The sequence below is a fragment of the Heptranchias perlo genome, chromosome 2 (genome assembly GCF_035084215.1).
Source record: "Heptranchias perlo isolate sHepPer1 chromosome 2, sHepPer1.hap1, whole genome shotgun sequence".
Lineage (NCBI taxonomy): Eukaryota > Metazoa > Chordata > Chondrichthyes > Hexanchiformes > Hexanchidae > Heptranchias > Heptranchias perlo.
Window position 1 is genome coordinate 156273254 of NC_090326.1, and position 25020 is coordinate 156298273.

The 25020-nt window shown below is 46.1% G+C and overlaps 1 protein-coding gene across 4 annotated transcripts in view; it reads left to right on the forward strand.

Moving 5' to 3' along the window:
* The first annotated feature begins 3517 nt into the window (after positions 1–3517).
* Positions 3518–25020, forward strand: part of LOC137299267 (uncharacterized) — a 71027-nt gene continuing 49524 nt past the window's right edge. For all 4 annotated transcript variants that reach the window (XR_010957867.1, XM_067967933.1, XM_067967940.1 and 1 more), the window contains exons 1-2: positions 3518–4119; positions 10518–10657. Coding sequence is in view for 3 of the 4 variants with exons in the window: in XM_067967933.1 (XP_067824034.1) it covers positions 3859–4119; positions 10518–10657 (401 nt within the window). In the remaining variant the exon portion in view is untranslated. The remainder of the gene's footprint in view (positions 4120–10517; positions 10658–25020) is intronic.

The following is a 25020-nucleotide window of genomic DNA, read 5'->3' on the forward strand; positions in this document are numbered from 1 at the left end:
ATGTTATCTGTTTTTAATATAACGGGTCATTGACTGTCTTCCTTCTCTCTCTCTCTCTTTTTTTGGGGGTTTGTATATTCGGTGGCCTTTTTAGGTGACACCTTTCTGTCTGCTCACTGTGATTGCCTTGGCAACGGGCAGTAATCACCAGGCATTGTTCTGTGATTTTAAAATGCGAAGGATTCGAAAATGTCATTTCCATACCGTTCACCTGACGAAGGAGGAAGCCTCCGAAAGCTTGTGGAATTAAAAATAAATTTGTTGGACTATAACTTGGTGTTGTAAAATTGTTTACAGGAATCTTTGAGATGGAGTTTGTAAGCAGAGAGCTGCTGAATTTAAAAAATTGTTTAAGATTTAAAACACATCAGCATTCTGCAGCTCACTCTCTGCTTACAAACTCCTTCTCGAAGACTCCTGGTTGATGCAACTTTATCAATATTCTTTTTTTGTTCAATCCTGGATTACAAGAACAACTTTAATTTATATTGCACTTTAAGGGAGGGCCTTAAAGGAAGAAGATGGAGATGGGGAGATTGGAGAAGCTGGGGTTGTTCTCCTTAGAATAGAGAAGGTTCGGGGGAGATTTGATAGAGGTGTTCAAAATCATGAACGGTTTTGATAGAGTAAATAAGGAGAAACTGTTTCCAGTGGCAGAAGGGTCGGTAACCAAAGGACACAGATTTAAGGTGATTGGCAAAAGAGCCAGAGGCGACATGAGGTAACATTTTTTTACGCAGCGAGTTGTTATGATCTGGAAAGCACTGCCTGAAAGGGCGGTGGAAGCAGATTCAATAATAACTTTTAGAAGGGAATTGAATAAATACTTGAAGGGAAAAAATTTACAGGGCTATGGGGAAAGAGCAGGGAGAGTGGAACTAATTGGATAGCTCTTTCAAAGAGCCGGCACAGGCCACGATGGGCTGAATTACCTCCTCCTTTGCTGTACTTACTGTGATACTTGGAAGAGGCTTGGGGAGGGAATTCCAGAGACTGAGGACTAGTCGACCTGAAGGCTCAGCCACCAGTGATGGGGTGGAAGGATCAGGCCGGTGTACAGGAGGCTGGAGTCAGAGGAACAGAGTGCTTGGGGTGGGGTTACTAACCCTCCCGGATTGTCCGGAAGTCTCCTGGAATTGAGGATTGATCTTCCGGGTACTACTGTGAGCAACTCGGGAGAGAAAACGTCACAGTCGCTTGACGACCGCCGCAGGTTGTTCCTTCCCATTCCTTCCGACTCGGTGCAGCTGCTCCCACAGCCAGCCCCGGAGTTAGTCTGTGGAGGCACGGCTGCTCCACTCACACAATGGAGCCGTTTCAGCGGCGCAGGGCATTGTGAGTACCCATTGCGGCCTCGCTGGTTTTGGTGGAATTGGGGCAGATTTTTCGCAGCGTGCCCCGTTAGTTAGGCTCTCAATCACATGTTTAGGTTTTAAAATTTCGTGCCTGCAAAGTTGCTGGAAATGCGAGCTGGTAATGGCATGGCGAGGTCAACGGGACATCTGGGACCTTGGTGATCGGTGGGACCAACGGCCTATCTCCTTAATCAATGCACTGAAAGGGTGGTGGAAGCAAATTCATTAGTGACTTTCAAAAGGGAATTGGATAAATACTTGAAGGAAAAAAAAAATACAGGGCTAATGGGGAAAGAGCAGGGGAATGGGAACTAATTGGATAGCTCTTTCAAAGAACCAGCACAGGTACGATGGGCTGAATTGCCTCCTCCTGTGCCCTACCTACTGTGAGACTATGAATGAGATTTAAACAACCAAAGGTAGGACTGAGAAGGAGAGTGAATTAGACTCAAATCAGGTCCAGAAAGAGAAATAAAGAAGGGAATGAAAGATTGGATTAAAAGAGAAAAAAAAGAGACAAAAGGAAAAGTAAGAAAAAACATCTAAAAATTTAAAATTTGATTTTTAAAAAAATCTCCTGAAACAATTCACAACCTGAAGGAATGAGACGTCACATTTATAATTGTTCACGTTCTGGGCCCCGAGAGGTTGATTGCAGTCATTAACGATTATCATGTTGTTAAAAGGGTACTCATGCTATACTTAACTTTCTGTGGCGAGTTTAATGGGCAATTAATGTGTAAATGGAACAACTTCATGAAAATCACAGGGGGGTTAAGGGTGAGATGCCGTTTTTAAGAAACTATTGGCAGAGTGACGCAATTTGTCCAGCAACTTGTGGCGTTTCACAATTCACGGGCTATCTCTTCCTCGCTACAAGTTGTTAGTCGATTTGTGTATTAATGACATTGTGCGTCGTTCAGACGCCATTATTTTTTCAGCAAAATCTGGCCCATTATTGCCAGTTGGTTTGTTCAAGCACAGGCAACGTAGAAAGTGGCCACTTTCATAAGCAGTCGCAGTATATAACCTCATGGAAGCAGGGAATTTCAATTCCTTACACCAGTCATTTGCTTGTTGATTCAAAGGGCCCTATTTTCAGACTGATGGGTTCGGAGGTGTGCAATCACTACTCATTTGATGAATTCCTTTATCTAGCTCCATCACTGCTATCTGTTTCTTTTCAGTTTGCCTGTAACTAGGGTTGTCAACTCTTGTTGGAGGGAGCTCACCACACGGACTGCAGCGGTTCAAGAAGGCGGCTCACCACCACCTTCTCAAGGGCAATTAGGGATGGGCAATAAATGCCGGCCTCGCCAGCGATGCCCACATCCCATGAACAAATAAAGAAAAAGTGGGAAGAAACACTACGCACAGTTAAAACACAATCAAAACTTCTCTCTGATGAAAATCAGAGAGTGATGTTATCTCTAATGCCCTCCTTGCCCAATGACAGAAGCTCTATATGGCCCAAACCACACACAGCACCATTTGTACATCACCCACATCACCTACCTTGCTGAAGCTTCCCCATCCCCAGAACTCACCATCTCCTTTCATACCAAACAGTTCTTTTTCCCCTCGGCAGTTCTTGACTCTACCAATACCAACACCTCTAAAACACTGCCAGACTGGATCTAATAAAAAGGTCTCCGTCCCACCTCTGACGTCCTATTAACCATTACGTCCTTTCCCGCCCTCTAATTGCCTCAATACCATTAGGGTCGTGTCGTCTTTCTTCTTCCTTCTGAATTCCAGATCCATCTACATGCTCTTCCTCCCGCTTGCACCCTCCCGGTGCTGAAAGCAAACCTTGTCTCCAGGTCTCTCTCTCTCTCTCTCTCTCTCTCTAACTAATTCTTTCCCAGGGCCTCATTATTTTGAAGCTTCACACCTGTGGTTTGCGCCTGCGCACTTTCTCCGTCTGCTCGCGGGCGGGCAGACGGTGGTCTTGTTCTCAGAACGACTCGCACAACTGCTGACACAAAAGCATGAGCAAAGACACTCAACTGCAGAGCTCTCAACCTTTACAATAACATTTGCAAACTGTGGGCAAGTGATCATGTGATCAGGCATCACATGATCAGATGTCACATGATCAAACCACCAGGACTACCAAGAGCTGGCAACGCTGGCTTGGGTGGGTGGATGGGTGAGTTATGGCACTGGAGGGGGTTGTGAAGATATGGGAAGGGCGAGGCCATGAGGGATTTAAACACCGGATAAGAACAAACCTGAAAGAAGTTAAAAAAAAAAGAGCTTTACGATTCAGATAGCCTGGTTTTTGTGGGTCAAAAAAGTGCAGGAAGGGAAGGCGGGAGAGCCGTCTTTATATATATTTTTCGGGGTGATATTTGCATCAAACTTAAAAGCAGTGCAGATTGTCCCTCGCAAAATACTGCAGATCGTGGAAATCCGAAACAAAATCACTCAGCATGTGTGGAGAGAGACTAGAAGAGTTAAACCTGTCAGGGGTGGACCTGGACAGCTTGTCCCTTGTTGAATGTCGCTAACCAGCTCCGCTTCTCTCCTGCTGGAGCGGTCCGCCGAGCGCCAGGTGGCGCTGTGTTGGGAGGAGGAGGAGGAGGAGGAGGCGGGGCGCTCGGGTTGCCCGCCTACCCGCCGTTGCTGGGAAACGGGCTGCGATGGCCGGGAGAAGCGGGCTGCGGAAGCTGCGAGTGATGAGGCGGGGGGCCGTGCTCCTGCTCCTGCTCGGCCTCAGCATAACTTCGGGTCGGACACGCTCCACCGGCAAGAGGCGGAGGTGAGAGAGACAGGAGCCGGGCGACCCAGTCCGAGGTGTGGCCGGTGTTTACCGGGGGGTCGGGGCTGTTCGCGGCCCTCAGAGGCTTCGACGACTCACAAACAGTATCATCAACAAAAGGACGTGTCTAATGACAATAGCGTTGCCAATAATGTTTTTTAACCCCAACCCCTAACACTAACTCCTAATACTAACTCACCATAGAATGGTTACAGAACAGAAGGAGGCCATTCGGCCCGTCAAATCCGTGCCGTCTCTCTGCAAGAACAATCCAGCTAGTCCCACTCCCCCGCCCTTTCCTCGTAGCTCTGCAAATTTTTTCCATTTAAGTACTTTTCCAATTTCCTTTTGAATCTTGATTGAATCTAACTCCACCACCCCCTAACACCACCCCCTAACACTATCCACTAACACTATCCACTAACCCTGACATTACCCGACACTAACCCCAACATTAACACTAACCCCTAACCTTAATCCCAATTCCTAACCCTAAATCACACGGTGTCAACAGCTCGATGCAGGGACGGCTGTGGTTTCGATAGTCATTTTGACGCCATTGCCGATGAAGGAGGACTTCTTTGTCAATAATTACTCAGTGAACAAAATGGACCAGTAACCTGAGCAATAGGATGTGGGGACGTATGGAAAGGAGGGTGGCTGAATACACTAGAGCGTCCCCGAAATAATTTAATAATTCTTTGGGCCCCTGAGATAATTCTGCCTCATCCTGCATCCTTGGACCGCTGAGATAATTCACCCTTCATCTCCTGCACCCATGGGTCCCTGAGATAATTTAACCTCCCCTGCAACCTTGGGTCCTTGATAATTCAACCCTCATCCCCTGCACTCATGAGTCCCTGAGAAAATTCAACCCTCACCTCTGCACCTTGGGTCCCTGAGAAAATTCAACCCTCACCTCTGCACCTTGGGTCCCTGAGATAATTCAACCCTCACCTCTGCACCCAGGGGTCCCTGAGATAATTCAACCCTCACCTCTGCACCCAGGGGTCCTTGAGGTAATTCAACCCTCACCTCTGCACCCAGGGGTCCCTGGGATAATTCAACCTCCTCCACACCCACGGACCCCTGAGATACTTAAACCCTCACCTCTGCACCCAGGGGTCCCTGAGGTAATTCAACCCTCACCTCTGCACCCAGGGGTCCCTGAGGTAATTCAACCCTCACCTCTGCACCCAGGGGTCCTTGAGGTAATTCAACCCTCACCTCTGCACCCTTGGGTCCCTGACAATTCAACCCTCACCTCTGCACCCTTGAGTCCCTGAGATAATTCAACCCTCACCTCTGCACCCAGGGGTCCCTGAGATAATTCAACCCTCCCAGCACTCCTGAGCACTTAAGATAGTTCAACAACTTCCCAGCGCCTTTGAGATACTTTAACCCTCCGCCACCCCCTTGGGCCCCTAAGACAGTTCATCCCTGCTTCTGCCCCTTGGACAGGTGAACCCCTCGCCGCTGCCTTGGCCCAAGAGCACTCTCCTGGGCCCTTGAAATAGTGCATCACTCCCTGACCCCTGGGATATCTCAAACCCTTCCCCCCCCGCCACTTCTAGGCCTCTAGAGATAGCTGAACCTTCTCGATCTAGGTCTCTGAGGCACCTCAAAACATGCCCTGCAGGAGATACAGGCACCTCCCAACCACTGAGATGGCACAGGCATCCTGGTCCCTGGAGTGGTGAGACCCACCCTGGCTTCTGATTCTAAATATTGTATTCACTCAAGGGTCAGGGAATGACTCCAAGGAAATTATGGCAGCAGCAAATCACTGTACATCAGGGCTGTAATCAACAGTAACGAGATTTTAGGGAGAGATTTTGGTTCAAAATGATTGTGATGTATTGCAAACCTGATTAAACATTTATTTCCAAGTGCGATAAGTCAAGATAGGTGATATTTTTGATCCAAAATGAGCGCGTCTCAATCTAAATGACTGACAGTTGATTGGCCTGCTGTAAGATGTTGGCCATGGCTCAGTGAGTAACACTCTCGCCTCTGAGTCGGAAGGTCGTGGGTTTAAGTCACACTTCAGAGACTTGATCATAAAATCTAGGCTGACACTCCAGTGCGGTACTGAGGGAGTGCTGCACTGTTGGAGGTGCCGTCTTTCGGATGAGACATTAAACCCCGTCTGCCCTCTCAGGTGGACGTAAAAGATCCCATGGCACTATTTCCAAGAAGAGGAGGGGCATTCTCCCTGGTGCCCTGGCTAATATTTATACCTCAATCCAACATCACTAAAACAGATTATCTGGTCGTTAATCACAGTGCTGTTTGTGGGATCTTTCTGTGCGCAAATTGGCTGCCACGTTTCCTACGTTAGAAACAGTGACTACACTTCGAAAGTACTTCATTGGCTGTTAAGCACTTTGGGACGTCCTGAGGTCATGAAAGGTGCTATATGAATGCAAGTTTCTTTTTCTTTAACTGTCCATGAAGCCAACTTCCAAATGAATGAATGAATGGGAACTAGGATGCTACCGGGACTTGATGGTTTGACTTACAGGGAGAGGTTGGATAGACTGAGACTTTTTTCCCTGGAGAGTAGGAGGTTTAGGGGTGATCTTATAGAAGTCTATAAAATAATGAGGGGCATAGATAAGGTAGATAGTCAAAATCTTTTCCCAAAGGTAGGGGAGTCTATAACGAGGGGACATAGATTTAAGGTGAGAGGGGAGAGATACAAAAGGGTCCAGAGGGGCAATTTTTCCACTCAAAGGGTGGTGAGTGTCTGGAACGAGCTGCCAGAGGCAGTAGTAGAGGCGGGTACAATTTTGACTTTTAAAAAGCATTTGGACAGTTACATGGGTAAGATGGGTATAGAGGGATATGGGCCAAGTGCAGGAATTTGGGACTAGCTTAGTGGTATAAACTGGGCGACATGGACATGTTGGGCCGAAGGGCCTGTTTCCATGTTGTAAACTTCTATGATTCTATGATTCTAAAGTCACGGGGCCTCCATTACTACAGATACCAGATTGAGAACGTACCCATGGATGGTGCTGTGGGATACGTAGACCTAATTTCCACAGCTTGTCCCCGTTTTCATTGGCTGGCTAGGGAGAGCTCAGTCCCCGGCTCGGTTTGGCACCTGGCTGAAGTTTAACTGTGGGACTACTTCCTGGAGGTGATCCCGCACCATTTGACACCTTCTCACTCAAATCACACTGCAGTGTGTGTGTGTTGATACATAATTGAAAAGGCTGTGTTATCAGTGCAAACTGTTTAGTATCAATTACTGTTATTATGAAGTCCGCCACCTTGTTTATATTCACTGAGCGATATTGGGTGGCAGTGAGCACGGCTTAAGCTGCTGTAGTTATAGGCTGCTCATTGATGGACCTACTGTTTAAAAAATGTTATTCGTTTGTTATTGCCCGTCTTAATTCTTCTGCTAATCCTCAGTACTGAATTGTTCTTCACTCCGTAGAGCACCTAAAGGGGTCTCGGCTGGAAAAGTAGGGCTTGCCGGTGATTGGCGCAGAGGTTCGCGATTGCACCAATCACGTATCATCGTATGATCAGGCTAAAAGGACTCCCAGATGGGAGCATATTACAAGAGAAAAAGTGCAAGGTGCATGCTGTAGAATCAACCCTCGTGGCGTTCTCTGGCTTGTGCTTGTATTGCTTACTCTTGTAAACCAGGGTCTAATCGTTCCCCTCCTCCTATACTGTAAGTTCCTTTTTCTCTCTCCTTTCAAAGTTCCACGCACCATTTGACAAAGTGGGCAAGTTGGAAGATGGGAGAGATGTTCCAAGCCCTCTGCTCCTTCCAGTTTTAAAACAGCCATGATTACGAATTTGAATTGCCCTTCAAACTCCCCCTCCCTCAGATGGCTCACTCCATGAATACTGTGGGATTGACACTCTGTCCTTCCACTCAGACACAAGCTATGTTGGTGGCAGATCTTATTTTATAAAGTGAATCTTACCACTTGACTCTTGGCTTATGTGCAGCCCTGTGCCCAGGGATGTTAGACATTCCTTGCACTTCTCTATAACTTATAAAGGTCTACATTTGGCCTCTGTTGACCCTGGGCCAGGGAGAAGCCTACGCCCTATATCCTTATATGATACAAGGTGTACTTTTAATGCGATGTATTTGGGCATGTAATTGGCAAATGAATTTCAATATAGAGGTGTAGTGTGAGCTATTACATTTTGGTAGGAAGAATAAACTGCTTGGATAATAAGAGTCTAAATGGGGTAGAGGAGCAGAGGGATCTGAGGGTACAGATACACAAATCACTAAAAGTAGTGACGCAGGTTAATAAGGCCATTAAAAAACCAAGCACTAGGGTTCATTTCTGGAGGGATAGAATTGAAAAGCAGAGAAGTTATGTTAAACTTGTATCGAACCTTGATTAGACCACACTCGGAGTACGGTGAACAGTTCTGGTCTCCATATTATAAAAAGGAGGTAGAGGCACTGGAGAAGGTGCAAAAAAGATTCATTAGGGTGATACCAGAACTGAGAGGTTATACCCATCAGGAAAGATTGAACAGGCTGGGGCTCTTTTCTCTAGAAAAGAGAAGACTGAGGGGTGACCTGATAGAGGTCTTTAAGATTATTATGAAAGGGTTTGATAGGGTAGACGTGGAGAAGATGTTTCCACTTGCAGGGGAGACCAGAATTAGGGGCCATAAATATAAGATAGTCACTAATAAATCCAATAGGGAATTCAGGAGAAACTTCTTTACCCAGAGAGTGGTTAGAATGTGGAACTCGCTACCACAAGGAGTAGTTGAGGCGAATAGGATAGATACATTTAAGGGGAAGCTAGATAAACACATGAAGGGGGAAAGGAATAGAAGGTTATGCTGATAGGTTTAGATGAAATAGGGAGGGAGGAAGCTCATGTGGAGCATAAATACCGGCATGGACCAGTTGGGCTCAATGGCCTGTTTCTGTGCTGTAGATTTTATGTAATTCTGTGATGTTGTCCTGCTTGAAGTGAACACAACATGACAGAAACCAATTGAATGAATGTGCTATATTCACCAGATCTTCAGTTTCAGATTTGCACACAGGGTTACATGTAATCTAAAGAACGTTTTACATTTGACATAGCTCAGTATATAGAAATTTTAACACAGGAGGCGTTCATTTGGCTGCTGGCTGAGCTGAATTAGGCCCCTCTCGAAGCTGATTTTATAATGCCATTTTCCTGCATTTCTATTCTTTATGTAATAATCTTGTTTTTGATTTCCTCACAAATGAATCTGCAAGCTCCCAGAGGATTGAAGAATAGCTTTCCCTAAAAGGTCGAAAAAATAGCACCCAAAAATTCAATAGAAGAGAATGAGAAAAGTGAATGGACATTTGACGTACTCCATCAAATGCTCACACACAGTACGGGGAATGGTAGTGATACTGCATTATTTATACTCTCATCACATACGTGATGCAAACTCACAATTTACACCTCAGGAAATGCAACAGTGTAAAGAGTTATTTACATAACATAAGAAATAGGAGCAGGAGTAGGCCATACGGCCCCTCGAGCCTGCTCCGCCATTCAATCAGATCATGGCTGATCTTCGACCCCAACTCCACTTTCCCGCCCGATCCCCATATCCCTTGATTCCCTTGGAGTCCAAAAGTCTATCAATCTCAGCCTTGAATATATTCAATGACTGAGCATCCACAGCCCTCTGGGGTAGAGAATTCCAAAGATTCACAACCTTCTGAGTGAAGAAATTCCTCCTCATCTCAGTCCTAACTGGCTGACCCCTTATCCTGCGACTATGCCCCCTAGTTCTAGACTCTCCAGCCAGGGGAAACAGCCTCTTAGCATCTACCCTGTCAAGCCCTCTAAGAATTTACGCCAGATTTAAACCTTCTCGCACGTATTTATCCGTGGCTGACAAACTGGAGATTGATATCCTGATTGATATGAATGGAAATCTCCTCCTGAATTGTTAATCTGTAAATCAAATCGTGCAGCTACTTTAATGCCCAGCACTTGATGCATAGCCTGAGTTGGGTCAGCTTGGCACAAAAACCTGGGGAGTGACCAGATTCGGTTAGGGCCAAAAGAGCAGAGAGGAGAACTCCTTCCAGACTTCTACTCATTCGCGCTAGGGGTGTATAGAAATGTTCTAGGTTAACTCTCCTTTCCGGGGAAGAGCCTTAACCCCACGTATCACGAGACCTTCTCCCCACCCTCTCCCTCTCTCCTGGAAAGCACAGCAGAGATCTTCACCTCATGTTTGCAGAATTACAAGTGTCAAGATGGACAGAATCTTCAATAGCTAAAGCTTGTGTATTCAATTTCTTGAATAATAGATAGATAGTGGGAGTAAGCCTTACACAAACTAAAAGGCCAAGTTCTGCCAGTAAAAAGTGTGTTTACATTGGGATTTTTTTTAAAAAACAGGAGCAGCAGATCGGAAGCACTGCAGGTTTAAGCCGGGTCCCCGCGTCCCACTGCTGTTCTCTGCCACGATCGAAGACCACCTCAACAGTGGATGGAGTCGAGGCCACGTGGCTCCAGCAGGAGACAAGAAGTTCTCGCCGGTAAAGAACCAAATGTCCATAGCGTTGTCTTTATTAGTGCGGTGAGAAATGTAAAGAAGAAAGTCAAGCAAAGGACTCGTTTGATCTCACTAATCCACAGGCGACTGTAGTCAGCAGTTTGAATCCAAGTACCTATTACCAGCACCAAGCAAACTATCAACTTTTATACTCTGTAGAAGGTTAAGCTGGCAATGGATGCTCACCCTTTTCACATGATCGTTACGGATGAAGCAGGCCATTTGGCCCATCTTAGTTCATCCATCCAGAATGACCCTAACGTTCCCCCATTGCAGCATTCAATTGGTTCTGAAATGATTCCAGGGTTCCTGCCTCGACTGCCTACCAATTCCATGTACTAATTACTCCTTGTGTGAAGAAGATCTTCCTGACCGTCCTAAATTTGTCTTTCATTAGTTTGAACCTGTGACCCCTTGTCTTACTCTCCCAATCTAACTTTCTGGATTTATTTTTTTCATACGTAGGAACAGGGCAGGCCGTTCAGCCCCTCGAGTCTGTTCCACCATTCAATTAGATCGTGGCTGATCTATATCTCTCCTCCATCTACCCGCCTTGGTTCTGTAACCCTTAATACCCTTGCCTAACTAAAATCTACCAATCTCAGGTTTTAAATTTTCAGTTGACCCCCAGCCTCAACAAAGTTTTTGGGGGAATTGTTTACCATTTGTTATCTTGTACATGCATCAATAAGATCACCTCCTTGATGCCTCCATTCAAGGCTGAAAAGTCCAGGTTTCTCCAGCCTTTGCTCATAACTCAGACTTCCAACACTAAGGAACAACCTTGTGATTTGCCTCTGCCCTGCCTCTAATGCTTGAATATCTTCCTTGTGTCTCAGTGACCATAACTGGATACAGTATTTAAGGTGCGTTATATAGTTTGATCATAACTTCCTCTGACTTGTATTCCAATGTTTTTGGCTATGTAGTTCAACACCGTATCAGCTCTGTTTGCCGCTCTGCATTGGTTGAGTCTACTTGGGCTGCTTGGACTTTTTCAACTTCATCTTTACTATTTCAGCATCATCTGTGGAGTATGTGCATTGCCCATTTTTCCTTCTTACATGCAGTAATCTACATCTATCTGCATTAAATGTCCGCTGCTATCCTTCTGCCCATTTACATATCTTGTCCAACTCATTGTATAATCTCTGAGGTCCTCCTCCAATTCCTCTGCCCCTCTTAGCTTGGTGTCATCTGCAAATTTGACCAGTTTGCATTGGGTTTCTGAGCCTAAGTCATTGATGTAAATTAGAAACACCAATCACTGGGGCACCCCACCCAGTGCCTCCCCAACCCCGACGTTATTGCTCTAACAAGCACTTGTTATCTTCTTATTCAGACCGAAGATTTGCAGTTTTAAGCTTAACTAAAAGCCTTTCATGTGGAACTTCATCAGATGTCTTCTAGAAGTCTAGGTACAGCACATTGTGGGGCTCACTGCGGTCCATTTGGGATGGCGCTTCCGCAAAGATGTCAAGATGGTTGGTCATGCAGGACTTCCCTTTCTGAATTTGCGTTGACTGCTCTTTACTAAGTCATTATTGTACAGATAATCTTCAAGTTTGCATCTGGTCGATTCCATTATTTCACATCGAGTTGAAGAGTATTGCATTTGTAGTTGCCTTTCTCTGATCTATTACCCTTTTTGAACGTGGTCACCACTTCAGTCTCTATCTTCTGGTGCCCAGTGACTCACTCATAACGATCGTCAATGGTTCTCAAATCTCCTCCTAGTCTTTTTTAGCACTCCAGGATAAATATGATCGATCCCTGGAGATTTCTTGACATGGAAGTAATTGATTTTGCCTGGGCAAACTCTGGGCGGGTATCTACCTCACATCATCTCTTGTAAACACTTGGAGGAAATAATCCATCAGAACGGTTACCATCGTCTGCCAATTCTGAGCCTGTTTGCATCTTTTACGGTTCTCACTTCTTCTCTGACTGCCTTTTTACTATTGAGATACTCAACAAACATCTTGTGTTTTATGTCTGTAGCTGTTTTCTCTAAGTCCCTCTTTGCTCCTCTAGTCACCCTTTTAACATATTTCTGTATGTTCTTATATTCATCCCGGCGAGCCCCCGGCCGGACCCCCCACCCATACCCCGATGGGTATTGGGTTTGCGCTGGTGAAAATGTCAAGTTCCAGAACACACCGTTGAGAATATTTTTGACCCCACAAAGTGGGGGGGGGGGAGGGGAATAAAAACCTGCCACTCTTGCCCAGTCTGGCCTTTATGGTTTGCTCTTAATGACCTTTGAACTGACCTAGCAAGCTCATCATCTGGTCATTATCTCATTGCTGTTTATGGGATCTTGCTGTGCGCAAATTGTTGCCACGTTTCTATATTGCAACAGTGGCTACACTTCAAAAAGTACTCGGCTGTGCAGCGCTTTGGGATGTCATGAGGTAGTGAAAGGCGCTATATAAAAGCAAGTCTTCCTTATTTTCTGTTAACTTAGAATGAAATGGGGACTTTATGAAGCTGTCGTGTTAATTTTCATGATGTGGAGATGCCGGTGATGGACTGGGGTTGACAATTGTAAACAATTTTACGACACCAAGTTATAGTCCAGCAATTTTATTTTAAATTCACAAGCTTTCGGAGGCTTCCTCCTTCCTCAGGTGAACGTTGTTGGAAATTTTCCGCCAGCAGATGGCGATGTCGCACAGTGACTCAGCTTTCCACCACCCTCACTAACTTTATTGAAGGCCCCAGGAGGCGTCTTGTGGTTCTCTCAGTGATGCTCCAGTGCACTGTGCCACAGAGTGACGGGAGATGGGCCTGTGGGTTCAATGTTGTCCGTTTAGTTGTTTTGTGGATAATGGGGTCATCCTGCCTGTTAAAATCGTTCCCTTATTTTCTCGTGCCGGAGAGCTATAAAAGGAGACACAACAGTGCTGACCATGCGTCTGACAACAGTGCTGACCATGCGTCTGTCAAGATCCTACACCTGGACATTAAAGCTGTAGAGAGTGTACGGCACAGATTCACCAAGATGTTGCCAGGAATGAGAAACTAGAGTTACGAAGAGAGAGTTGAGGCATTGGAGCTAACAGAGAGTAGATTTGATGGAGGCTTTTAAAGTTATGAAGTGTTTTGACAGGGAAAGACTATTTCCTCTGGTTGGGCAATCAATGAAGAGGAACCATCAATTTAAAATTGTCACTGAGTGAGGAGGGAGGTTCGGAGAAATTTCTTCACACAGATTGTTGCTGGAGTATGGAATGCTTTGCTACAGAGAGTGGCTGTGACAGAGAACACAGGGGGAAACCTGGACCAGTATTTGAAGCAAAGGAAGAAACGAGGCTTCGGGGAGTGGGATTATTTTTAGATTGTTCTAGCAAAGAGTCAGCACAGACACACTGGGCTGAGTAGCCTCCTCCTGTGCGGTAAACTTCTGCGGTTCAATGGGAATTCTGTGAATGGATCGACCCCTGGAAGAACATGGTGGCCACAGGTGGAGGGGAGGCAGACTGCACACGACCCCTCCGGTCTGTCTTCCGACTCTGCCGTTTTACACGGTGCAGGAGCTAGCATCCCCCAGAAGGGCAGACAGTTCAGCTCATTTTGTTAGTGGTTAGACAGGCAGAGGCCAGGAGCTGGTTCTGTGACGATGACTTTGGCTGCTGTTACAGCTTCTTGTGAGATGCATTTACATTTAACAGGATTACAAAAGTTTAAAAAAAATACTACAAAGAAACAATTGATCCTCGTGGAACCTGACTAATATCTTACTCCAGCTCTTTATTCTCTGCTGGCTTTTGTTGGATTTCATGAGGTGCACACAATGAACTGGTTGAATCTTGTCTAATTATAGGTGCCTCCTACTCTGTTTTTTTAACAGATCTAATGAACTACATTCCCTGAACACTGCGAGTTTCATGAACACGTCCCCGCCATCGAGGTCCCAATAGTAAAACATCAGCCACTCCCGGGAACAAGTATCACCCTGGTTCAGTTGGTAATAACCTTGCCTCAGAGTCGGACGGTTGTGGATTCAGGCCCCACTCCAGGACCAGGCTGATACTCCAGTGCAGTACAGAGGGGCTGCTTAGGAGAAGGCAGAGTCCAGAGTCAGGATGAACGGTGGAAAGTTCAGATCTGGCTGCTGGTCTGGAGCAGGTGGGCTGGTGTCCAGCTGATTTGGATTATTACAAACCTTTTCATTTACTTGGGTACAAATGTACCGGTAACATGGATTATTAGATATAGACATACGTGTGTGTTAAAATGAGGGTGATTGTTCAGAAATAAGGGTCAGTTCGAGGGTCTGGAGATATTGGACAGTCCCCTAAGGCAGCTCAAACCCCCCCACCCCCAGGGTCTCTGAGAGAGCTCGTTCCCCTCTGTACCTCTCAGTCTCTGAGAGAGCTCGTTCCCCTCTGTACCTCTCAGTCTCTGAGAGAGCTCGTTCCCCTCTGTACCTCTCAGTCTCTGAGAGAGCTCGTTCCCCTCTATACCTCTCAGTCTCTGAGAGAGCTCGTTCCCCTCTGTACCTCTCAGTCTCTGAGAGAGCTCGTTCCCCTCTGTACCTCTCAGTCTCTGAGAGAGCTCGTTCCCCTCTATACCTCTCAGTCTCTGAGAGAGCTCGTTCCCCTCTGTACCTCTCAGTCTCTGAGAGAGCTCGTTCCCCTCCCCAACCCACTCCCTGGGCCCCTGACACAGCGCAATGGAACCTAGTTTCTGGTTTGTAAGAGGGGGCTGGGTAGAAATGGTGAGGGTTCTAGGTTTGGTTCTAGGTTTGATCGAAGTTTGTCCACTGATTGGTGACTGTCGTTGGGTGATGCAGGAGAGGAGGGGGTGGCAGGGTCTGGGGCAGTTGGATGGTGAAATGGCCTCCATCCATGCTTAAATTGTTCTGATTCTCTGAACCAATAAAAGGTAGTAAGTGTTAAATGGAATATGGCATAGTGTGCTGCTTGGGAAAGAGATCGAGAGAATCATAGAATCATAGAAGTTTACAACATGGAAACAGGCCCTTCGGCCCAACATGTCCATGTCGCCCAGTTTATACCACTAAGCTAGTCCCAGTTGCCTGCGCTTGGCCCATATCCCTCTATACCCATCTTACCCATGTAACTGTCCAAATGCTTTTTAAAAGACAAAATTGTACCCGCCTCCACTACTACCTCTGGCAGCTCGTTCCAGACACTCACCACCCTTTGAGTGAAAAAATTGCCCCTCTGGACCCTTTTGTATCTCTCCCCTCTCACCTTAAATCTATGCCCCCTCGTTATAGACTCCCCTACCTTTGGGAAAAGATTTTGACTATCTACCTTATCTATGCCCCTCATTATTTTATAGACTTCTATAAGATCACCCCTTAACCTCCTACTCTCCAGGGAAAAAAGTCCCAGTCTATCCAACGTCTCCCTATAAGTCAAACTTATAGAGGTTATAATGAATGCCGTAAAGCTATGAAACCATTAGCACAGTGCTTGACTATAGCAGGAGAGAGTTACTGGTCTGCACTAACAGGGAGAGAGCACAAATCAAGTGATTCAGACCCCATCTGGAGTAAGTTGTTCTGCTCTGTTCACCTAAACAAAGGAAGAGTGCTGGAATCATCGAATTTACAGCACAGAAAGAGGCCATTCGCCCTATTGTGCGTGTACCAGTGCCGGTGCTGACTGCTTAGCTGGAGCTCTGTGCTCCAATCCCATTTCAAGTGGGATCCTCCCATGGGATGGGCAGTGCAGACTTGCCAGCACCTCCCATATCCCGAGAACAAATCCCAAAAGAACTAATTCTGTGGAAGGCTAAAGCTGAGGTGTGGGAACTGTGACGAGCGGCAGTGAGCGGGCTCCTCCTTTCAAAGGGGAGAGTCCAGCGGCGAGGTTTGGTGGCACGGCAGGTTTTTTCCCCTATTTTTCTTTAACGGAAGCATCTGCTCCCCGCATCGTGGCAGTCACTTTTTTTGACTGTGAACACACGCAGTCAGCCGGGTTTTCTTTTTAAAAAGTATTGCTCATGGACAGTCAGGTTTGACAGCAAAGGTTGCAAAGTCAGTAAGGCTTAAAACAGAAAGCTGCAAGAGCAAGCTTTGGCCAGACTCAGAAGCAGCATGCAGGTCCAAAGTTGGGAGTTGCGTAGAATTACATAGAGCCTAGAGCACAGACACAGGCCATTCGGTCCAACAAGTCTATGCTCCATACGTGCCTCCTCCCACCCCTCTTCATCTAACTCTCTCAGCATATCCTTCTCTTCCTTTCGTGTGTTTATCTAGCTTCCCCTTAAATGCATCTATGCGTTATTTTGTTTAAGTTTAGTAAGGCGACTCACTAATGAGGGGTGCTCATTATTTTGTATTATTTGAACTAAGTGTTCAAAATTCTGAGACGTGTTCAAAATTATGAGGATTTTTGATGGAGTAGATCAGGAGAAACCGTTTCCACCGGCAGGAGGGTCGGTAACCAGAAGACACAGATTTAAGATAATTGGCAAAAAAAGCCAGGGGGGAGATGAGGAGAAATGTTTTCTTGCTTAGTGAGTTGTAATGATCTGGAATGCACTGCCTAAAAGGGCAGTGGAAGCAGATTCAATAGTAGCTTTCAAAAGGGAATCGGATAAATACTTAAAAAGGAAACATTTGCAGGGCTATGGGGAGTGGGACTAATTGGATAGCTCTTTCAAAGGGTTGGCACAGGCACGATGGGCCGAATGGCCGTCTCCTGTGCTCTCTGATTCTATGAAGTGAGTCTGATCATAACTTTGCTCTGTACGTTCACTTGCTGTGAAATAAAACAGCTTACCGATTCGTATCTGGCCTCATCTCACCAAGTGTTTTCTCAGTCCGCCTCCGAAGAGCTTGAGAAAGTACATGTGCGAAAGACACAGATATTCAGACCACAGGGGGCTCTGTTGTTAATCCCATGAATTACACTATTGTAGAGTTAGATATTGGGCAGCACAGGCACACCGCTGAATGTAAGGCACTCAGACTGCATACGAGAGTGACCAGCACTGTTATATTCGAGAGAATACCTAGGGTAAGATCCTAAACTTCTAACAGTAGCTTTGTAGGAAGAGGGTTCAAATCTGAAACTTTCTTTTAGTTTCCAAAAACATGGCCCCATAACAAATCACCTTGGAATGCACTGTTGTGTCACTTGTACCCAGTCTTCTGTTTATTCCTCAAAATCAATAAGGTTCTTGAAACATTGAGGTTAAGCGCCATAGATTTGTTAATCAGACAGTACATGCAATAGTACTTAAACATACACTTAAAACCTCTTTACAACCACACCTGCTGGTTGGGGACTTAAAGATGCACAACTGATCAAACCCTAACGCTCATTACAAATGGCCGCTTTTTATACATTGCTCTCACTCCGACTACCTGACAATTCGCCATTCTAGCATTACATGTTTATACTCCATGTACGGAGAATCGAATTGGAGCTATGCCTTTACAATCACTTCAGCTAATAAGCTGGTTTCCTTACTAATTAACTCATATTTCATTGGCGAACAAGATTAGAACTCCCTTACTTCATTATATTGTCAATAATTTTGCTGTTGTTACATATAATAGCTATTGTATCAAGTGAAACCTTCCATTATAAGCATATCTTTGATTGTGCACCTTCCAGCACCAGCTAATTCCCCTGCCTTACAGGAACCCCAATTAAAAAGATAATATTTATCCAGAAGTTTTTCTTTTGCTGGACTAACTTTTGTCCTTGCACCCATTATTACTGATTACAGCTCCCTGAAACGTAGGAACCAGAAGGCAATGGCACTTCTTTCATTAAGTCCCTTCATTAACAACAACTTGCATTTATATAGCGCCTTTAATGTAGTAAATGTCCCAAGGCGCTTCATAGAAGCGATTATCAAACAAAAATTGACACCGAGCCACATAAGGAGATATTAGGACAGGTGACCAAAAGCTTGGTCAAAGAGGTAGGTTTTAGGGAGCGTCTTAAAGGAGGAGAGAAAGGTAGAGGCGGAGAGGTTTAGGGAGGGAATTCCCGAGCTTAGGGTCCAGGCAGCTGAAGGCACAGCCGCCAGAGGTGGAGCGATGAAAATCAGGGATGCATAAAAGGCAAGAATTGGAGGAACGCAGAGTTCTTGGAGGGTTGTAGGGCTGGAGGAGGTTTCAGAGATAGGGAGGGGCGAGGCCATGGAGGGATTTAAAAACAAGGATGAGAATTTTAAAATCGAGGCGTTCCTGGACCTGGAGCCAATGTAGGTCAGCGAGCACAGGATGATGGGAGAATGGGACTTCGTGCGAGTTAGGATACGGGCAGCAATTTAGGAAGGGTGGAAGATGGGAGGCCGGCCAGGAGAGCATTGGAATAGTCAAGTCTAGAGGTAGCAAAGGCATGGATAAGGATTTCAGCAGCAGATGAGCTGAGGCAGGGGGCGGAGACGGGTGATGTTACGGAGGTGGAAGTAGGCGGTCTTGGTGATGGAGCGGATATGTGGTTGGAAGCTCATCTCGGGGTCAAATAGGACACCATGGTTGTGAACAGTCTGGTTCAGCCTCAGACAGTGGCCAGGGAGAGGAATGGAGTCGTTGGCTAGGGAACGGAGTTTGTGGTGGGGTCCGAAGACAATGGCCTCAGCCTTCCCAATATTTAGTTGGAGGAAGTTTTTGCTCATCTAGTACTGGATGTCAGACAAGCAGTGTGACAAATCAGAGGAAGTGGAGGTGTCGAGGGAGGTGGTGGTGAGGTAGAGCTGGGTGTCGTCAGCGTACATGTGGAACCTGACTTTGTGTTTTCGGATGATGTCGCTGAGGGGCAGCATGTAGATGAGAAATAGGAAGGAGCCAAGGATAGATCCTTGGGGGACTCCAGAGGTAACAGTACGGGAGCAGGAAGAGAAGCCATTGCAGAAGATTTTCTGGCTATGACTGGATAGATGTGGGGAAAATGCTGGAGTCCATAATTAAGGATAGGATGACTGAACACCTCGGGAATTTTCAGTTAATCAGAGAGAGCCAGCATGGATTTGTGAAAGGTAGGTCGTGCCTGACAAACCTGATTGAATTTTTTGAAGAGGTGACTAAAGTAGTGGACAGGGGAATGTCAATGGATGTTATTTATATGGACTTCCAGAAGGCATTTGATAAGGTCCCGCATAAGAGACTGTTAGCTAAGATAGAAGCCCATGGAATCGAGGGAAATGTACGGACTTGGTTAGGAAGTTGGCTGAGCGAAAGGCGACAGAGAGTGGGGATAATGGGTAGGTACTCACATTGGCAGGATGTGACTAGTGGAGTCCCGCAGGGATCTGTCTTGGGGCCTCAATTATTCACAATATTTATTAACGACTTAGATGAAGGCATAGAAAGTCTCATATCTAAGTTTGCCGATGACACAAAGATTGGTGGCATTGTAAGCAGTGTAGATGAAACCATAAAATTACAAAGCGATATTGATAGATTAGGTGAATGGGCAAAACTGTGGCAAATGGAATTCAATGTAGACAAATGTGAGGTCATCCACTTTGGATCAAAAAAGGATAGAACAGGGTACTTTCTAAATGGTAAAAAGTTAAAAACAGTGGATGTCCAAAGGGACTTAGGGGTTCAGGTACATAGATCATTGAAGTGTCATGAACAGGTGCAGAAAATAATCAAGAAGGCAAATGGAATGCTGGCCTTTATATTTAGAGGACTAGAGTACAAGGGGCAGAAGTTATGCTGCAGCTATACAAAACCCTGGTTAGACCGCACCTGGAGTACTGTGAGCAGTTCTGGGCACCGTACCTTCAGAAGGACATATTGGCCTTGGAGGGAGCGCAGCGTAGGTTTACTAGAATGATACCCGGACTTCAAGGATTAAGTTACGAGGAGAGATTACACAAATTGGGGTTGTATTCTCTGGAGTTTCGAAGGTTAAGGGGTGATCTGATCGAAGTTTATAAGATATTAAGGGGAACAGATAGGGTGGATAGAGAGAAACTATTTCCATTGGTTGGGGATTTTAGGAGTAGGGGGCACAGTCTAAAAATTAGAGCCAGACCTTTCAGGAGCGAGATTAGAAAACATTTCTACACACAAAGGGTGGTAGAAGTTTGGAACTCTCTTCCGCAAACGGCAATTGATACTAGCTCAATTGCTAAATTTAAATCTGAAATAGATAGCTTTTTGGCAACCAAAGGTATTAAGGGATATGGGCCAAAGGCAGGTATATGGAGCTAGATCACAGATCAGCCATGATCTTATCAAATGGCGGAGCAGGCACGAGGGGCTGAATGGCCTACTCCTGTTCCTATGTTCCTATGAACCAGGCGAGCGCAGTCCCACCCAGCTGGATAAGGGAGGAGAGGTGTTGGAGGAGGATAGTTTGGTCAACCGTGTCAAAAGCTGCAAACAGGTGATTAAGTGGGCGATTACTTCGTAATAACACTAGCCATTGCTGTAGGATCAGAGTCTGTTCAAAAATTCAGTGGTTACTACTTCAAAATGGAATCATACTTCCAAGGAACTAGCGGCGACTCTAGCCAAACTGTTCCAGTACAGCTACAACACTGGCATCTACCCGACAATGTGGAAAATTGCCCAGGTATGTCCTGTCCACAAAAAGCAGGACAAATCCAATCATCAGCAAAGTGATGGAAGATGTTGTCGACAGTGCTATCAAGTGGCACTTACTCACCAATAATCTGCTCACCGATGCTCAGTTTGGGTTCCGCCAGGACCACTCGGCTCCAGACCTCATTACAGCCTTGGTCCAAACATGGACAAAAGAGCTGAATTCCAGAGGTGAGGTGAGAGTGACTGCCCTTGACATCAAGGCAGCATTTGACCGAGTGAAGCACCAAGGAGCCCGAGTAAAATTGAAGTCAATGGAAATCAGGGGGAAAACTCTCCAGTGTCTGTCGTCATACCTAGCACAAAGGAAGATGGTAGTGGTTGTTGGAGGCCAATCATCTCAGCCCCAGGACATTGCTGCAGGAGTTCCTCAGGACAGTGTCCCAGGCCCAATCATCTTCAGCTGCTTCATCAATGACCTTCCCTCGATTATAAGGTCAGAAATGGGAATGTTCGCTGATGATTGCACAGTGTTCAGTTCCATTCGCAATGAAGCAGCCCGTCCCCGCATGCAGCAAGACCTGGACAACATCCAGGCTTGGGCTGATAAGCGGCAAGTAACATTCGTGCCAGACAAGTGCCAGGCAATGACCATCTCCAACAAGACGGCATTACCATCGCCGAATCCCCCACCATCAACATCCTGGGTGTCACCATTGACCAGAAACTTAACTGGACCAGCCACATAAATACTGTGGCTACAAGAGCAGGTCAGAGGCTGGGTATTCTGCGGCGGGTGACTCACCTCCTGACTCCCCAAAGCCTTTCCACCATCTACAAGGCACAAGTCAGGAGTGTGATGGAATACTCTCCACTTGCCTGGATGAGTGCAGCTCCAACAACACTCAAGAAGCTCGACACCATCCAGGACAAAGCAGCCCGCTTGATTGGCACCCCAAACATTCACTCCCTTCACCACCGGCGCACAGTGGCTGCAGTGTGCACCATCCACAGGATGCACTGCAGCAACTCGCCAAGGCTTCTTGGACAGCACCTCCCAAACCCGTGACCTCTACCACCTGGAAGGACAAGAGCAGCAGGCACATGGGAACAACACCACCTGCACATTCCCCTCCAAGTCACACACCATCCCAACTTGGAAATATATCGCCGTTCCTTCATTGTCGCTGGGTCAAAATCCTGGAACTCCCTACCTCACAGCACTGTGGGAGAACCGTCACCACACGGACTGCAGCGGTTCAAGAAGGCGGCTCACCACCACCTTCTCAAGGGCAATTAGGGATGGGCAATAAATGCTGGCCTCGCCAGCGACGCCCACATCCCAAGAACGAACATAAAAACACTTTTTTAAAAATTCCCTACTTAACAAACAAAGGCTAAATGCTAACATTACTACATTATAAAGAATAATCAATAGTAGTCTTACATTAGCACACTTCAAGTCAGCCTGATTAACCTTTCCCATACATCTGCCTCAAACAAACAAATTTGCAAAGGCTTTGCCGTTTAAATGTAAATTCAAAGTTTATTATGTTATCCTTTCGTGTATTTTTCCCCGTGCAGCAAGCCATGGCTGAAACAATCTTTCTATCCAACATTGTGCCCCAAAATTATGCAAACAATGGAACAGGTGAGAACTAAAATTCTCTGAATTTAAACCCGATGCGGGTGCCTAATAAATGCAGGAGCAAATGGCTGTTAGTTTGTAAGCTGCTAGCGTTACCTCTCTGCGCTGTCCTATTAGTGCAGGCTCATCTGGGGGACGGCTTCACAGCTGCTGACCCCCTTTCAGTGCCTTGACCCAGTTGAACCTAGGCTTTGACTGCTTGCAGCGCCGTTGATCTTGAAGGGCATCACAGTCGAGTTTGATCCAGCCGACCCCAAGGTCCACACACAGGCACTTCCACAGGGGGGGGTCAGCGACTGGTATTCAGAAGAGGAAACCCTGCCGATTTTCCCCTGTTCAGACTCGGGCCACTGATGCCAATTGCGGCATCTCCAGCTTCAGTGCAGGTTGAAGTCAACTAACTTAGCGCAGACCAGTGACCGAAATTGGGACCGTCCTGGTCCGTAGGGCTCAGGTCCATATTGGGCTTTGTTTTTCCCAGCTCAGCTGTTGGCAGAGTGTAAAACCCCAGTCTTTAATTGGCAGTATAATGAGTTGCACATTATCTGGTCATGTTTATTACAAAACTGATTAGTTATTTCCTTCAGTTACTGTGTTGTTAATAGCCCCAGGTTTCCATAATCAATACCAATGGTCCATGTAAACAGTTATTGAGTGTAACTCTTTGCCTGGTGTATTTGTGCATGTCACTGAATGCTGGAAAGTCTTTAAGAGAATCTGTATGAGGCACAAGGCGGTCATTTGGGTGTAGTCCAAAGTAGGAAAAGTTGCTGGAACAGTGGTGTAGTGGCAATTTTAGGAGTAGATATTCTGTACATCATGCAGATTTATTTTCTTTGGAGTGTATGGGGGTATGCACTCCCCTGTGACCTCCAGAAAAATTTTGATTTTTTTGTGATTTATTCAGTGCATTTTCCAGCATTTTGGAGTAAACTGTGTACATATATGCATAAATACTTTATGATGTGTATGCTACTCCATGATATGCAAAAATATTTTTAAATACATGGGTACCGTAGCATAGTGGTTATGTTACTGGACTAGTAATCCAGAGGCCTGGACTAATAATCCAGAGTCATGAGTTCAAATCCTGCCATGGCAGCTGGGGAATTTAAATTCAATTAATTAAATAAAATCTGGAATCGAAAACTAGTATCACTAATGGTGGCCATGAAACTACTGGATTGTCGTAAAAACCCATCTGATTCACTAATGCCCTTTAGGGAAGGAAACCTGCCGTCCTTACCCAGTCTGGCCTATACGTGACTCCAGACCCACAGCAATGTGGTTGATTCTTAATCGCCCTCTGAAATGGCCTAGCAAACCACTCAGTTGTACTACGAAAAGTCATAATAAGAATAAAATCGGACGGACCACCTGGCATCAGACCATGAGGCACTGGACACGACAAAGGCAAACCAAGCCCAGTCGACCCTGCAAAGTCCTCCTCACTAACATCTGGGGACTTGTGCCAAAATTGGGAGAGCTGTCAAGCAACAGCCTGACGTAGCCATACTCACAGAATCATACCTTTCAAGGTCCCAGACTCTTCCATCACCATCCCTGGGTATGTCCTGTCCCACCGGCAGGACAGACCCACCAGAGATGGCAGTACAGTGATATACAGTCAGGAGGGAGTGGCCCTGGGAGTCCTCAACATTGACTCCGGACCCCATGGCATCTACCCGAGTGCTGTAGGATCAGAGTCTGTTCAAAAATTCAGTGGTTACTACTTCAAAATGGAATCATACTTCCAAGGAACTCTAGCCAAACTGTTCCAGTACAGCTACAACACTGGCATCTACCTGACAATGTGGAAAATTGCCCAGATATGTCCTGTTCACAAAAAGCAGGACAAATCTTACCTGGCCAATCAGTTAGTCTCAATCACCAGCAAAGTGATGGAAGGTGTCGTCGGCGGCACTCACCAATAACCTGCTCACCGATGCTCAGTTTGGGTTCCGCCAGGACCACTCGGTTCCAGCCTTGGCCCAAACATGGACAAAAGAGCTGAATTCCAGAGGTGAGGTGAGAGTGACTGCCCTTGATATCAAGGCAGCATTTGACCGAGTGTGGCACCAAGGAGCCCGAGTAAAATTGAAGTCAATGAGAATCAGGGGGAAAACTCTCCAGTGGCTGGAGTCATACCTAGAACAAAGGAAGATGGTAGTGGTTGTTGGAGGCCAATCATCTCAGCCCCAGG